The 13,168-nt window shown below is 45.4% G+C and overlaps 1 protein-coding gene across 2 annotated transcripts in view; it reads left to right on the forward strand.

Moving 5' to 3' along the window:
- The first annotated feature begins 1,098 nt into the window (after positions 1-1,098).
- The window catches only part of SLC37A2 (solute carrier family 37 member 2), a 38,345-nt gene continuing 26,275 nt past the window's right edge, over positions 1,099-13,168 (forward strand). For both annotated transcript variants that reach the window (XM_081334003.1, XM_081334004.1), the window contains exon 1: positions 1,099-1,404. In XM_081334003.1, coding sequence (XP_081190129.1) covers positions 1,346-1,404 — 59 coding nt within the window. In that variant the 5' untranslated portion in view covers positions 1,099-1,345. The remainder of the gene's footprint in view (positions 1,405-13,168) is intronic.

Genomic DNA, 13,168 nt, shown 5'->3' on the forward strand with positions numbered 1-13,168 from the left:
ACTGCAACGGTCATAAATATGAGTCAGTTGCCAAGCATCCAAATTCTGATCAAGTGACCATGGGGATGCTGCAATGGTCTTTAAGTGTGAAAATGGTCATAAGTCCCTTTTTTCAGTGCCGTTGGTCACTAAACGAACTGTTGTAAGTCGAGGACTACCTATGCAATCTAACAGAGTCAGTGTGATGTAATGGTTAAGATGCCGGAGTAGGGTTGGAATGAAGATGCCCGAGTAGGGTTGGAATGAAGATGCCCGAGTAGGGTTGGAATGAAGATGCCAGTCGGAGTAGGGTTGGAAAGATCCAGACTCCAATCTGCCCCCAACTAAGGACATTCATTGGATGACTTTGGCCACCCCAAGATCTCTACCCCCAACTCCCTACAGTTGGTTGGGAGAGAAGATCCTCGGCCTTTTAAGGTGACTTTGACTTTCCCTTACTTTGTCCATGTTTCAGTCATGGCTCAAAACGGCAATCAAACAGTCCAAACCAGGGGTAGGCAACCTCGGCTCTTTTATGACTCGTGGACTTCAACTCCCAGAATTCCTGAGCCAGCCATGCTGAGGGAAAAGGGAGAGGTTTCCATACCATTTCAGACCAAAGAACCATTCTGGCTGAGGAATTCTGGGAGTTGAAGTCCACGAGTCATCAAAGAGCCGAGGTTGCCTACCCCTGGTCCAAACGGTGATTTAAGAAACGATCCTTTACGGACAGACTTTTTTTTTTAACATGGGCTTTCTCGGCGCCCAGGGGCTTGGCGGGACTTGGCCGAGAAAAGCCCCCCCGGTGCCCCCACCAACAGAAGCTCAAACCGGGTGTGTGTGTGTGTGTGTGTGTGTGTGTGTGTGTGTTTTGCTGGCGACCCAGCAGCCCATCCGGAACAAAAGGCTCCCCAGGGCTCGGCGGGCAGAAGGCAGCAAGGGCTTCTCCCTTCTTTGGGTCCCTGGCCGGGCGAGGTCGAGGCTGCAAGCGCTGCATCTGGACGGCGGCGCCCCGACTCGCCCATCGGGAGCGGCTCGGGAAGGGAGGGGCAGCCCAAGCGGGCAGCTGGCCGTCTCGCCTTGGCCCTGCCCGCCACGGGGCGGGGCGGGGGGCAGCGGCCTTGAATCACCGGCGGGTGCCCGGCGGCTGGCCTCCAGCGGGGCATTTAAATGCCAGCCGCCTCCGCCGCCTCCGCCGGCGGAACCAAGCAAGAGCCGGGCCGATCGGGCGCCTCCCGCTCCGAGAGAGAGAGAGGAACCCGGGCGGTCGCCTCCCGCACCAGCCAACCAATCGAGTCCCCGGCCGGCCGGCGGTTCTTGCTTCGCCCCCTCCGCCTCTCCCTCAGCAGCAGCAGCCGCAGCAGCCATGCGGGCCATCCCCGCGCCGGGGATCCGCTTCGTCCGCTCCTTCTCCAGGGACAGCTGGTAAGAAGGGCCGCCGGCTTTTCCGTTGGCCGGGCGAGAGGCCCAGGAGGGCTGCCTGGCTCCCTTCGATCTCCGCTAGGTCTGCCCCGGTCGGCCCGGGCCTGAGCCGCTGCCCGCCTGGCTCGAACCGAGAAAGAGCCGCTGGCGGGGACGCAGCCCCAGCTGCCGGCGGGCCGAGCGAGGCGGGAGAGAAGCGCCGCGTGCGACCTAGCGGCGGGGCACGTGCCAGCGAGGCCCGGCTGGCCGGCTTAAGCGCCGGGCTTTCTCTGAGGGACAATCGGGGCAGGCCAGCCTTAGAGGGCCGGCAGAGGAAGCGCGGGTGTAGAGGAGGGGAGGGCGGGCGACGCTCCTGGACCCGCTTTCCCTTCTTTTGTTCTGGAGAATCCTGCGATCCGGAGAGAAGCCTGAAAGCATTCCCGGGAAAAGATCTGGGATCCAGCAGGGCTTGGCTCGGAGCCTCCGCATCCAGTGCCATCCCTTCCTGGGTATCCCCTGCTTTTTCTCCTTGGGCGCAGAAGGCAGAGAGAATTCAGGCATCTTTCTGTCTGGGGAGATTCCCAAAGGAGCTTTTTTGTTTCCTTCCTTCCTTCCTTCCTTCCTTCCTTCCTTCCTTCCCCTCTCCCTCTCTCCCTCTCTCTCTCTCTCTCTCTCTCTTTCAAAAGGCAACTGGACTTTCTTTGCAAAAGAAAGATCAGGCATCCTTAATTTGACTCGGATCTATGCGGTGGATCCAACTGGGAGGAGCTGAGTTCAAGAGCCTGCCTTGGGGTGGTCCAGTGGTTCTGTGGCAACAGACTAGGGTGGGGTGGAGGTGTTGCAATTTTGCTTTGGCGTATGGTTATTACCAGTAAGTAAAGGTAAAGGTTCCCCCGCACACGCGTGCTAGTCGTTTCCAACTCTAGGGGCCGGTGCTCATCTCCGTTTCAAAGCCGAAGAGCCAGCGCTTGTCCGAGAATGTCTCCGTGGTCATGTGGCCGGCATGACTAGACGCCAAAGGCGCACGGAACGCTGTTACCTTCCCACCGGAGTGGTCCCTATTTTTCTACTTGCATTTTTACGTGGTTTCGAACTGCTAGGTTGGCAGAAGCTGGGACGAGTAACAGGCGCTCACTCTGTTACGCGGCACTCGGGATTCAACCCGCCAAACTGCCGACCTGACTCAGGAATTCTGGGAGTTGAAGTCCATGAGTCATAAAAGTGCCGAGGTTGCCTACCCCTGAAATAGGGGAAACAACCAGTTCTCTGTGTGTGGATGCCGCTTCCGGAAGTCCATTCTGGGCCTGAGCAGCAAAAAAAATTAGCTACCGGTTTTGCCGAACTGGTACGAACTGGCTGAATCCCAACACTGCCTATTACGTTATATGTTACGATTGAAAGGCAAGCAGACTGGCTACCTGGTTCCTGCAGTGCCTTCACATACTTGGTTCTCTGGGAGAAAAGACAGGGCCGCCTTCCCCAATCTAGGCCTTCAGGTGAGTTGAAACTAGTCCTCAAATGTCAAGGCATCTTCCAGCTGCAAAGAGTGGGAGCTCCGATACACGAAACGAGCAGCCAGAGATCATTGCTGCGCTCTATGTTCAGTCTTTGCAATGTGCAAGACAAATAGTGATGTCAGTTTCCATGGAGACAATACTCTCTAGCACAGGGCTTTTCAACCTTTTCACCCATTGTACCACTTTTAGGATATGGCAACATCCGAGTACCACCAGTCACCTAGCAAGGTGTCAAAAACTTAATGAGGAACAAAAAAGAAAAAAAGTGATGAAGTACAGGTAGTCCTCGACTTATAACAGCTCGCTTAGTGACTGTTTGAAGTTACAATGGCACTGAAAAAATGAATCGGTTGCCAAGCATCTGAAGGTAAATCACAAGACCCTGGAGATGCTGCAACATTCCAACTAATTGGCGCTTCTTCTGGGCTCAGCAGAAGCGCTGGGATCAGCACCGAGCTCCAGCTGGAGCCTGGCACTGATCCTGGCGCTTCCACTGAGCCCTGACAGCCCCGAAGAAGCTCTGATCCTGGCGCTTCTGCTGAGCCCTGACAGCCCTGCAGCTCCAGCCGTCTCTCGCTCAAGCTTGTGCTCTGCTGCCACCAGTTCAGCTCATTCCCCTCCCCCACTACCACTTTTCTAGGATGGTCACGTACCAACTGCCAGGTGCCAATGTACCACAGGTGGTACCCGTACCACTGGTTGAAAAGCCCTGCTCTAGCATATAGGCAGGCAGTCCGGACTAAAACCATGGAGTGATGGGGATGGGAAAGCAAAGCTTGTGCTACATCAGGTTTTGTAGGAAAGATCTTCAACCGGATCATAACATTCATGTTAATTATTACTTGTGGGTTTTACTTCAAAATATAAGAAGGCTGCCTTTCCAGTATGTCGCTTCTCACATATTTGGAAATTATTCCAAATGATTGGGTGGGTGATAAAAACCATTAAGCAGAAAATATCCCAAACAGAGCAGTAATTGAGTCCCTGGTGGATAAGGATGGTTTTGCTTTGTGTTCCTAAAAGATTTTTTAGGATCTGTCTTAATGTGATTACCACCCTTTGCTCGTTTGGCCGCAAAGTAATAAGAAGTATCATTCTGTCTTGCTGACATTTTCTCGGTGGCAGTAATGCCCACCATCATAGTCTTCCTTCCCTTCTCAGATTTTTGCCATTTCCAGCCGTGTGACATTTTTACTTAATGCCTGCAATCTATACAAACTCAACTTTGTTTGCTACTCTTGGGCCAGCTAAGTCTTACCTAAGTTTGTCACAAGGAGAATACATTCTGGGTTTGTGTGCCCTGGACTGGAACAGGTTATTGTGGTTTATTTGATTGAGCCTAGCAATATCACATTAATTGTCCGAATATATCACATCTCTCCATTTAATTCTGCCAAACACGGTGATGGTGATTTGTATTGGTAAGCAATTGCAATGGAAATTATCCTTGCCTTCTGAGACTGGATTGTTCTAGTTTTGCCTGCAAGAGGCATTTCTGAGTTGTGTTGTGTTTACAAGATTGACAGGTCCCTCCTCTGTAACATTTCTGTACGACAGCATAGAGCAATCAGGTCATCTCTCCCTGGTCTTGTTTTATAGAATGAACAGATCAAGCTTCTAGTGAGAAATCCCAGACAAAACAGGCAAAAAGAAAGAACTGAGACATTGGTGGTAGGTTTTTCTAAGGGAGCAATTGCTGCTAATTTGAGTATGCATGTTCCATCTTGATGACAGCAGGACTGGTGAGATAACTTGCATATGGGATCAAGTTGTTACAGATATAACACTAGAAAGGGCGTCCCTTTCATCTCACAATCATTTGTTGTCAACAAATCTAGCACCCACACACCAGTAAGAGAGCAGGTTGTGCTTGTAACACTTGGGCATGGCCTTCTCCAAACAGTGAAGTCATATATAACCAAACTTGTTTTTATTAGGGATTAGGAACATGCTTAAAAATTGCTAGATCTGATTAGCAATAGTACTTAGACTTACTATACGCATACTGCCTCATAGTGCTTTCTGGATGGTTTACAATGTCAGCATATTCTCTCTTCCAACCATCTGGGTCTTCATTTTACCGACCTTGGAAGGACGGAAGGCTGAGTCGACCTCAAGCCCCATCAGGATTGAACTCCTGGTTGTGGGCAGAGTTAGCTTGCAATACGGCAATCTAACCACTACGCCAGCAGGAATGGTGTTCCTACAAATTCAGTGACTTGTCTCCTATAATAATAATAATAATAAAGTTGGAAGGGACCTTGGAGGTCATCTAGTCCAACCCCCTGCTAAGGCAGGAAACCTTATACCATTTCAGGCAAATGGCTGTCCAGTTTCTTCTTAAAAACCTCCAGTGTTGGAGCATTCACCACCTCTGGAGGCAGGTTGTTCCACTGGTTAGTTGTTCTACCTGTCAGGAAGTTTCTCCTTAGTTCTAGGTTGCTTCTCTCCTTGACTAGTTTCCATCCGTTGCTTCTTGTCCTGCTTTCAGGTGCTTTGGAGAATAGCTTGACTCCCTCTTCTTTGTGGTAGCCCCTGAGATATTGGAACACTGCTATCATGTCACCCCTCACCCTTCTCTTCATTAAACTACACATACCCAATTCCAGCAACCGTTCCCTATATGTTTTAGCCTCCAGCCCCCTAATCATCTTTGTTGCTCTTCTCTGTACCCTTTCTAGAGTCTCGACATCTTTTTTACATCGTGGTGACCAAAACTGGATGCAGTATTCCAGGTGTGGACTTACCAAAGCATTGTAAAGTGGTATTAGTACTTCACTTGATCTTGATTCTATCCCTCTGTTAATGCAGCCTAGCACTGTGTTGGCTTTTTTGGCAGCTGCAGCACACTGCTGGCTCATATTGAAGTGATTGTCTACTAAGACTCCGAGATCCCTCTCACCTTGCTCCTATGTTAACAAGCCAGATGCCCCGAGAAGGCCATAGACGGTGGTCTCCCCATCATTGTTCTCCAGTAACCACCATCTAGAGTCAAAATGTTTTACCGATTCTAAAGGTAACTTAACATATTTAAGACTAGAAGCCATTGGTATAGTAGTATCCAAGAGCAGGAATGGAACAATCGACCAGCCCTTCCAAAGCTAAAAATTACATAATGCCCAAAGATTGTTAGTCTTATTAAAACAGAGCCTTCTCCATGAAGATGTTATTCCAAAGATCATTCGACAAGAGGACCTATCATTTCATTTCAGGGTCTAGATTCTTTCCAGGCTGTCTTATTCTTTCACTATACATTGATGTAGTTTCTTTGCTGCAGATCAGATTCCTTTCTCACTGTCGACTGCAGTCATCCTTACTTTGCAACTTCCACACTGGGATCCTCTAACAGCAGGGGTCTTCAAACCTGGCCCTTTTATGACTTGTGGGCTTCAAGTCCCAGAATTCCTCAGCCAGGTGTGCCTGGCTGAGGAATTCTGGGAGTTGAAGCCCACAAGTCATAAAAGGACCAAGTTTGAAGACCCCTGCTCTACAGAGAGTAAGAAGCAAAGAGCATATACCATAGTATATCTGCATATCTTTATACTTTTGTTGAACAGTTATCTTTCAGAGAATTCCTTAAGCGTGTCATTGTGTAACCTACTATTCAGAGTCTGAGCCTGTCAGTGTAGGAACTGTTTTTATACAAATACTCATTTGCAGGGGGATCCAACTCCTGTTCTTAAAAACATGAGGCAGAAGGTGCATTCAGCTGCCACCGAGCCACACTGTCAGCATGGAATAAGAGCTAATATCACGGAAACTTTATTGGGAATTTCATCGACCTGTCCCTCCCATTTGTGTCATTCTAGACCTTCCGGGCTCAGATTGGATTTTCAAGATCACTGCCAATCTTAAGCACTTAGATCCCTAGTGCCTTATCAGTACATTTGCGTGCAGAGCTCTTAGGCAAGGCTAAGTGATGTGTGGAAGCTGAGTTAGACCAAAGGTCTATTTTCCTTCAGGTCCTGTTTTGCATAGTGCCCAACCAGAAGCTCTAAACAGGCGCCAAAGGCTGTGATTCTTTGCAGACTAATCAATGTTCTTCTTCTCCCCATTGGCAAGCGTTGCGAATACAGTGCTGAGATCCAGTTCTTCTACTTTTGCGCTTGAGTTCCTTCAAGCATGAAATGACTCGTTTAACATTTGGATTGTTTGGCTTTATTTTTAGCAGTTCTTCTTGAGGCTCCAGCTCATGGAGAGATGGAAGGTTAGGAAACTGGGTTGCTGCTGTTCTTACCTTCCCCAGTCTGTCCCAATTTTTCATCAAAACTGCTGGTGGGAATTCTGTGAAGTTCAACACACTTGAAGAGCTGACACTTGTAGATTCATTTCCATACATTTAATTTCCGCTATGAATTGTTTGACTCTTACTTCATGCTGTTCTTTCAGAGGATGTTCACAGATAGGTCTGTTCCTAACTGTGACACCCTCCCCCCCAAATGTCAATATGTGTGTGATGATAGCACATGGAAGTGCCTAAGGGTAGAGCTTGTGTTGCGACACATGTTTCATCAGCTGCTCTTTCTCCCTCCCCTCTGCAGGGCCTATAGCCCCACAGCAGTACAGCACCTGAAGAAAAGTCATCTTTGATTATTGTTTTTTCCTTTTCCTAGCCAAATTTGATCGTGTCTATTTTCTTAGGATCAACTAAAAGCAGTCAGGAGAGTTTTTGTCCCAGCCTAAATCCATCCAATTATCTTGGGCTGTAACACAATCACACCCTCATTTCTTTATTAATCTAATAGGAGTTAGGTTAGGGTGTGATGCAGTTGTTCTGGATTCTAAAAGGCCCACTGACCTCTCTTTGCCTTACAGAAGGCTCCATAATTAGACTGTCAATTGCACAAGAGTCCATAAAGAAAACTCTGGCTACCTGTGCACTCTAAACTAAGGCAACATGTGGCTTCTTTGGCTTGTCTTAGTGATGTATGAACCCAGCTGTTCTGCTATTGTAATGAAAGGATAGTTAATGTCATCATGTCTTAGAGCAACCTGTCTACTCAGCTTATTAATCCATTTTATCAACTCCAACCTTTCAAATCATATTTGTATTATTTGGCATTTACGTATTATTATCAACTAAATTTATTTTCCATTTAATATTGTCAACTGGAGATACTAGATCTGAATATTTAAATCAGTTCCTCCCTTCTGCTTAAGAATCTCTGCCTTAAATGTCACGAATAGTCAAGGAGAATATCAAAAGTATTAAGCAACACCAATGACCTGGTTTGTCTAATTGCCAAGTGTTGAATGGGTCCCATGTTATATTGGGCTATAATTTGCTGAAATCTGGTTGGTTAAATAACCACAGTTGTCGATTCACAGATCTCAGTGACCTGTAAATAACGACTTACAAATCACAGTGGTTTCACTAACCTGTTCAGTCAAAACCAAAAAAACCACATGATGATCTAGCATGGTGTGTTACTTCAGTTATTGCCTCTCATGTTTCCTGTGTTTCTGATGGTTTACTTTGATAAAGGGATAAGGTACTGGTATCCACTTCCTAAAGTAGCTTGCCAGCAAAATTTGTTCTTAAGGAATCTTATCATTATACTCGGATGATTTTTTTTTAAACCATGCTTTTTTTGTCAGCTTCTCCTGCATTCAGTCAGAAGCCCAAGTCCACTGAAAATTTACAGAGCACCTAGAACAATGCACAGATTTTGCCTGTGTTACATTTACGAATGTGGGCATTTTATGCCTACTGTATATTTCTTATATCCTCCTTAATGCAATGCTCCATAATAGCCTATAATGCAGAGTGATGCATTTTAGGAAAACATGATGATGATGAAGAAGATGATATCCATTCAATTGTGTCCTACTGTTGGTGATTCTGTGGACCAGGTCTATATCCAATCCTCCCATCTTGCACTGCTTCTTTGAGTTTTTTCAGTGCTCTGGCTGGTGTCAGCTTTGATGGTAATCCAGCCACCATTTTCTTTGGTGGCCTGTTTTCCTTTTACCGCTAACTCTCTTCCAAACATAACTGCTTTTTCCAGTGAATTCCCCCTTACAACATGGCCAAAATAAGTGAGACACAGTTTTGTGATCTTGGAAAACATTTACCATAATTTCATTAGAATGGGTTTTTTTTAATTTATGTCTACCTTTTGGAGATGTTCTGTATCCAGCTGCTATTCTATGTCTATAATCAGCCGCTGATTTCTCATTTTAAGCTTTTGTGGGCTGTACTTTAAACCATTTTTAAAGACATTTTTCTTTGTTTCGTGTATTATTTCTCTTGATACCTGTCTCATGTTACAAGGACACAAGGAAGGTTATGGAAATGTTACAATTAGTTAACTGAAATACCGCACAACTTTTCTTATCAAATTGGCAGGCAATTTGAGGTGAATTTTTAAAATCACACTCGGTTTCAAATATATCTACTTACTGCCAGAGAGAAGATCTCTTTTCAAAATGGGAAAATCTTATCTGTAACGTTGTTCCTGTAAAGTGTAATAATGTATTTGTGACCTCTTGGGACACTGACTAATTAAAGTGGAGAAAAATGTTCACCTAACCCACTGATTAAAACAGAAAGCAACAGAGTGGATTGCTATGTTTTTTAAGGACATTGATACTTTTGACAACTCTTTCAAGGAAAAACATGGCAAACTGAGTTTTCTTGCCTGTTTAAACAGGAATGTAACCTTAGCTGCCTTACTGCTCTCTACTTTATGCAGATCGCCTTAAAGTTCAAGATAAACAGAATGAGCTGGCTGTATTCTTTTTCTTGTTTGAAAAAAGACCCGTTGCCCACAAAAAGCATGGAGGCACATGGATCAAAATTGTGCCATAAGTAGGGTCATCCCTTTCTCCTGATGAGACCTCGCAAAGGTTAAATAAATTGAATTTAAGTAAATATGGTATGATAAATTTGAACTCTCAGTACTGTATATAAAGCTGGTTTTTTTTTGAAGTTCTTCCAGACATATAGCCTCATTCAGAGTTTGCATGAGATTGTTTATTTCCTCTGATTGAAGCTTTGCAACAAATTGTTTTGTCTGGCTGTGTTGAAGTAGTAGAGACAAGATGCCCAATCACGAGTGTTAACTCTTATCTTTATTACAAGCTTCCAATAACAGAATCTTGTCAGACTGAAAGTATTTCTCCTCTCCTTTTACTGTCCAGAAAACTAAGGGAGGGTCCCTTCTGAATTGCTTTCCACATCCCCCTCTCTTTCTTTGGGCTGAGAGATATGTTGCCAGTTGTCCAATCTGCAACTCTTTCTCCTATCTCCTAAGGTCAACCCCATATACCAGGGAAGCTTGGAAGGCATGTTCCCCAAACAATTGGATTTTTTTGGGGGGGGGAAACTTCCTCTGAAATCAAGGCACTTTCTTAAAAAAAAGTTTCTCTTCATTACAATTGCATCCTCTCTCTCTCTCTCTCTCTCCAGTTAATGGAATACAACCAGCAAGATTTCTTAATATTCTAAGGTAAAAGAGGAGATAACAGAGAGGTAAATAGACCTCAAATCCATGAATGGTCCCCTTGTCCATAATAAGACTACAGGAAAGTATTTGGACAGAGAAGATGCCGAACCTTTGAAGTTCTAGAGCTTTGGCCGTGCTGTGAAATTATGAATGGAGCTTTAATGTTTGTGCTTCCAACAATTGCTGCCAGAGGCAGCAGGATGGCCCAGTTATAGTGACCTAGATTCCTACAAGGCTTATACTGCATGAGCACATAGCTAATGGGAAACCAAACTAACCAGGAATAATTTTGAGCCTGGAACTACTGAAAAGATGGCCTAAACCAGGGGTAGGCAACCTTGGCTCTTTTATGACTCGTGGACTTCAACTCCCAGAATTCCTGAGCCAGCACAGCTGAGGGAAAAGGGAGAGGTTTCCATACCATTTCAGACCAAAGAACCATTCTGGCTGAGGAATTCTGGGAGTTGAAGTCCACAAGTCATGAAGGGGCCATAGTTCCCCCGTGCTGGCTCAGGAATTCTGGGAGTTGAAGTCCACGAGTCATAAAAGAGCCAAGGTTGCCTACCCCTGGCCTAAACACACCACTCTTCTCCAGCATTCCAGTCAAGTAATAAGAGAAAGACCCATCATCTGTAAGAAACATGAGTGTCACTGGAGTGGATGAAAATAGAGATCAATTCATTTGGAGAGCCTGGGTTGAGTTATCATCCATCCAACAAGTCACTTCAGGGCTTTTTGCTGGATATTTTGAGGGTTTCAGCTTGTCGATCAGAAGGTCGGCAGTCTGGCGGGTCAAATCCCGAGTGCCGCATAACAGAGTGAACGCCTGTTACTCGTCCCAGCTTCTGCCAACCTAGCAGTTCGAAAGCACGTAAAAATGCAAGTAGAAAAATAGGGACCACTCCGGTGGGAAGGTAACAGCGTTCCGTGCGCCTTTGGCGTCTAGTCAGGCCGGCCACATGACCACGGAGACGTCCTCGGACAAGCGCTGGCTCTTCGGCTTTGAAACGGAGATGAGCACCGGCCCCTCGAGGTGGAAACGACTAGCACGCATGTGCGGGGGAAACTTTACCTTTACCTATTAGCCTTTTAGCATAGTTTAGTAAACTGTGGTTTTAACAACCTCTTGGGGTGAAGTTATAGTACATAGTACAGGTAGCCCTTGACTTAACGACCACAGTTGAGCCCAGAATTTCTGTTGCTAAGTGAGACGGTTCTTAAGTGAGACAGTTCTTAAGTGAGTTTTGCCCCATTTTATGACTTTTCTTGTCACGGTTGTTAAGTCAATCACTGCAGTTGTTAATTTAGTAACACAGTTGTTAAGTGAATCTGGCTTCCCCCATTGACTTTGCTTGTCAGAAGGTCGCAAAAGGGGATCACCTGACCCAGGCGACCGTCATAAATTTGAATCAGTTGCCAAGCAACGAATGGAAACTAACCAAAGAGAGAAGCAACCTAGAACTAAGGAGAAACTTCCTGACAGTCAGAACAATTAACCAGTGGAACTACCTGCCTCCAGAAGCTGTGAATGCTCCAACACTGGAAGTTTTTAAGAAGAGGCTGGACAGCCATTTGTCTGAAATGGTATAGGTTTCCTGCTTGAGCAGGGGGTTGGCCTAGATGACCTCAAGATCCCTTCCAACATTATTATTATTGTTGTTGTTGTTATCTGAGTTTTGATCACGTGACCCTGGGGATGCTGCAGTGGTCGTACGTGTGAAAAGTCATAAGTCCCTTTTTTTCAATGCCGTTGTAACTTCAAACGGTCACTAAACAAACTGCTGTATGTCAAGGACTATCTGTATGTCAACTTTGTTTATGAGAGTTCTGTAGGTGATCTTTAAGTGCGGACAGGGATAGCATAAAAACTAACCTGGGTTTTATTTCATTGGCCTTTCAATATAGACATATTTTCAGGGATTAAACACCCTCCGTGTAACTGCACCCTACGCATTTAATACTTTTCCTCTCCAGTCACAATAACAGTGATCAGATGGTGGCAACTGGCTTTATGTGCAGGTATATGTGGCTGAGAAGTTTCAAACTACACCGCTATGCAAAAACCACATCCTTCCTGAGTTGGATTTTCTCTGGCTCTTCTCTGTAGAATCTATTTCTCCAGAATATTTGAATCTTTCCTCAAATTTGGCCTCAAGGCAGAAGTGAAAGCAATTCTGATGAGAAAGAGAACCAAGCTTGTAATTTCCTGAGAAGACCAGATAGGACTAATGGCCCCAACGCAGAAAAAAAGAGAGACTCTTAAATGTATAGCGAATCCAATGCTGTCATTAGCCACCCTCTACTCCAGCAATGTTGACTTTGAATGAACTGAATGCTATAAGCCAGGGGTCTTCAAACTTGGCCCTTTTGTGACTTGTGGACTTCAACTCCCAGAATTCCTCAGCCAGCAAAGCTATACAAAGAGGCAGTTTTGAAGAGGCACTTCAAAAATTCCTATAACCCATTATTCAAAACAAAAAAAAAACGAAGCAGTAATATGATCCAGAGCAGAGGGTCATTTAAATACAGGAAGTTGATTTTTTTTTGCTTTCCCATTTGGCTCTTCCACTTGAAAAGATCCTGTTAGCACTATCTGATAAAAAATAATCATAAAATAAAAACAATTTAGTGCAATTTTTTTTTGCATGTGATTGGGAGGCTTCTCTGAATCTTATCTTTCAGAGATCGCCTCTTGGTTATCTTGCTGAAAAAGTTGATAAGCAAGATCTCACAAGAGGAGGCTGAAATTGGTCCAAGGACGAGCCTTTTCTTGTGCACAGAAGACTGAAGTCAACTTTTCCTTGCAGCGTTTAATTTCCATCG

The sequence above is a fragment of the Vipera berus genome, assembly GCF_964194415.1.
Source record: "Vipera berus genome assembly, chromosome: 8".
In the NCBI taxonomy this organism is placed as follows: domain Eukaryota; kingdom Metazoa; phylum Chordata; class Lepidosauria; order Squamata; family Viperidae; genus Vipera; species Vipera berus.